The sequence below is a fragment of the Olea europaea genome, unplaced genomic scaffold (genome assembly GCF_002742605.1).
Source record: "Olea europaea var. sylvestris unplaced genomic scaffold, O_europaea_v1 scaffold5689, whole genome shotgun sequence".
NCBI classification, from domain to species: domain Eukaryota; kingdom Viridiplantae; phylum Streptophyta; class Magnoliopsida; order Lamiales; family Oleaceae; genus Olea; species Olea europaea.
In genome coordinates this window covers 964-2050 of record NW_019264026.1, presented here as the reverse complement: position 1 = coordinate 2050, position 1087 = coordinate 964, and the positions used below count along the sequence as shown (strand labels likewise).

At 38.6% G+C, this 1087-nt stretch overlaps 1 protein-coding gene across 1 annotated transcript in view; it reads left to right on the top strand.

Moving 5' to 3' along the window:
- LOC111389205 (UDP-glycosyltransferase 85A8-like) overlaps positions 1-865 on the top strand; it is an 11185-nt gene extending 10320 nt beyond the window's left edge. Inside the window, exon 2 of the mRNA XM_023014096.1 lies at positions 5-865. Within this exon, the coding sequence (XP_022869864.1) occupies positions 5-728 (724 nt within the window). The 3' untranslated portion in view covers positions 729-865. The remainder of the gene's footprint in view (positions 1-4) is intronic.
- Positions 866-1087: the final 222 nt, after the last annotated feature.

Sequence of the window (1087 nt, the reverse complement as noted above, 5' to 3'; positions counted from 1 at the left end):
CGCTCTCATCTATAAACCCGGTCATTTACTCTGTTGGTCCTTTGCAACTGATGACGAATCACATTCAGAATGAAAAGCACACATTAACCAGCTTGAGCCTGTGGAAGGAAGATTTAGAATGTATTAAATGGCTGGACAAACAAGAACCAAATTCAGTAGTATATGTGAATTTTGGGAGCATCACAGTGGTAACAGCACAGCAGCTAACAGAATTTGCATGGGGACTTGCCAATAGTAATAAGTCATTTTTGTGGGCAATCAGGCCTGATTTAGTTGCCGATGATTCAGCAATGTTGCCACCAGAATTTGTGACAGAGACGGAAGATAGAAGCATGTTGATTAGCTGGTGCCCGCAAGAAGAAGTTCTGAAACACCCAGCAGTCGGAGGGTTCTTGACACACAGCGGGTGGAATTCGACCATAGAAAGTATAGTAGCTGGAGTGCCTGTCATTTGCTGGCCTTTCTTTGCTGAGCAACAAACAAATTGCAGGTATAGTTGTGTGGAATGGGGTATGGGAATGGAAATAGACAATAATGTGAAGCGAGACGAGGTGGAGGAGCTTGTGAAAGAACTTATGGACGGTGAGAAAGGGAAGAAAATGAAGGAGAAGGTTTTGGAGTGGAGAAAGAAAGCAGAAGAGGCAACTGCACCCGTTGGCTTATCCTTTATGAATTTTGAAGAACTAGTTAAGCTTCTACAAAATTTCAAATTTGTCAGTTGTTGTTAAGCATATGTATAATATATTTTATTAGTTTCCAAGACATTTGAAACAATTCATGTAATCTTGTATGAATATTTTTGAGGCTCCTGCTACTTTTGCCAGGATGAATTAAAGTTAGCATCAGATCTGCTGTTCCAAAGGAATTTATTATGTTTTGAGTCCAAATTTGACACTGCGATTCATTGTTCAATGCATAATAACCTACACGCGATCATCTTTCTTAACCGCTTGCCTACTTGAGATTTGAGTTACACTAGAAATATGTTATTCAACTATTAATAGGAAAAGAATTACAAGAAACTGTTGTATCCATATGCCATAAACACTACTCATTGTCCTTGTTATTAATTTTACATATAAAGAAC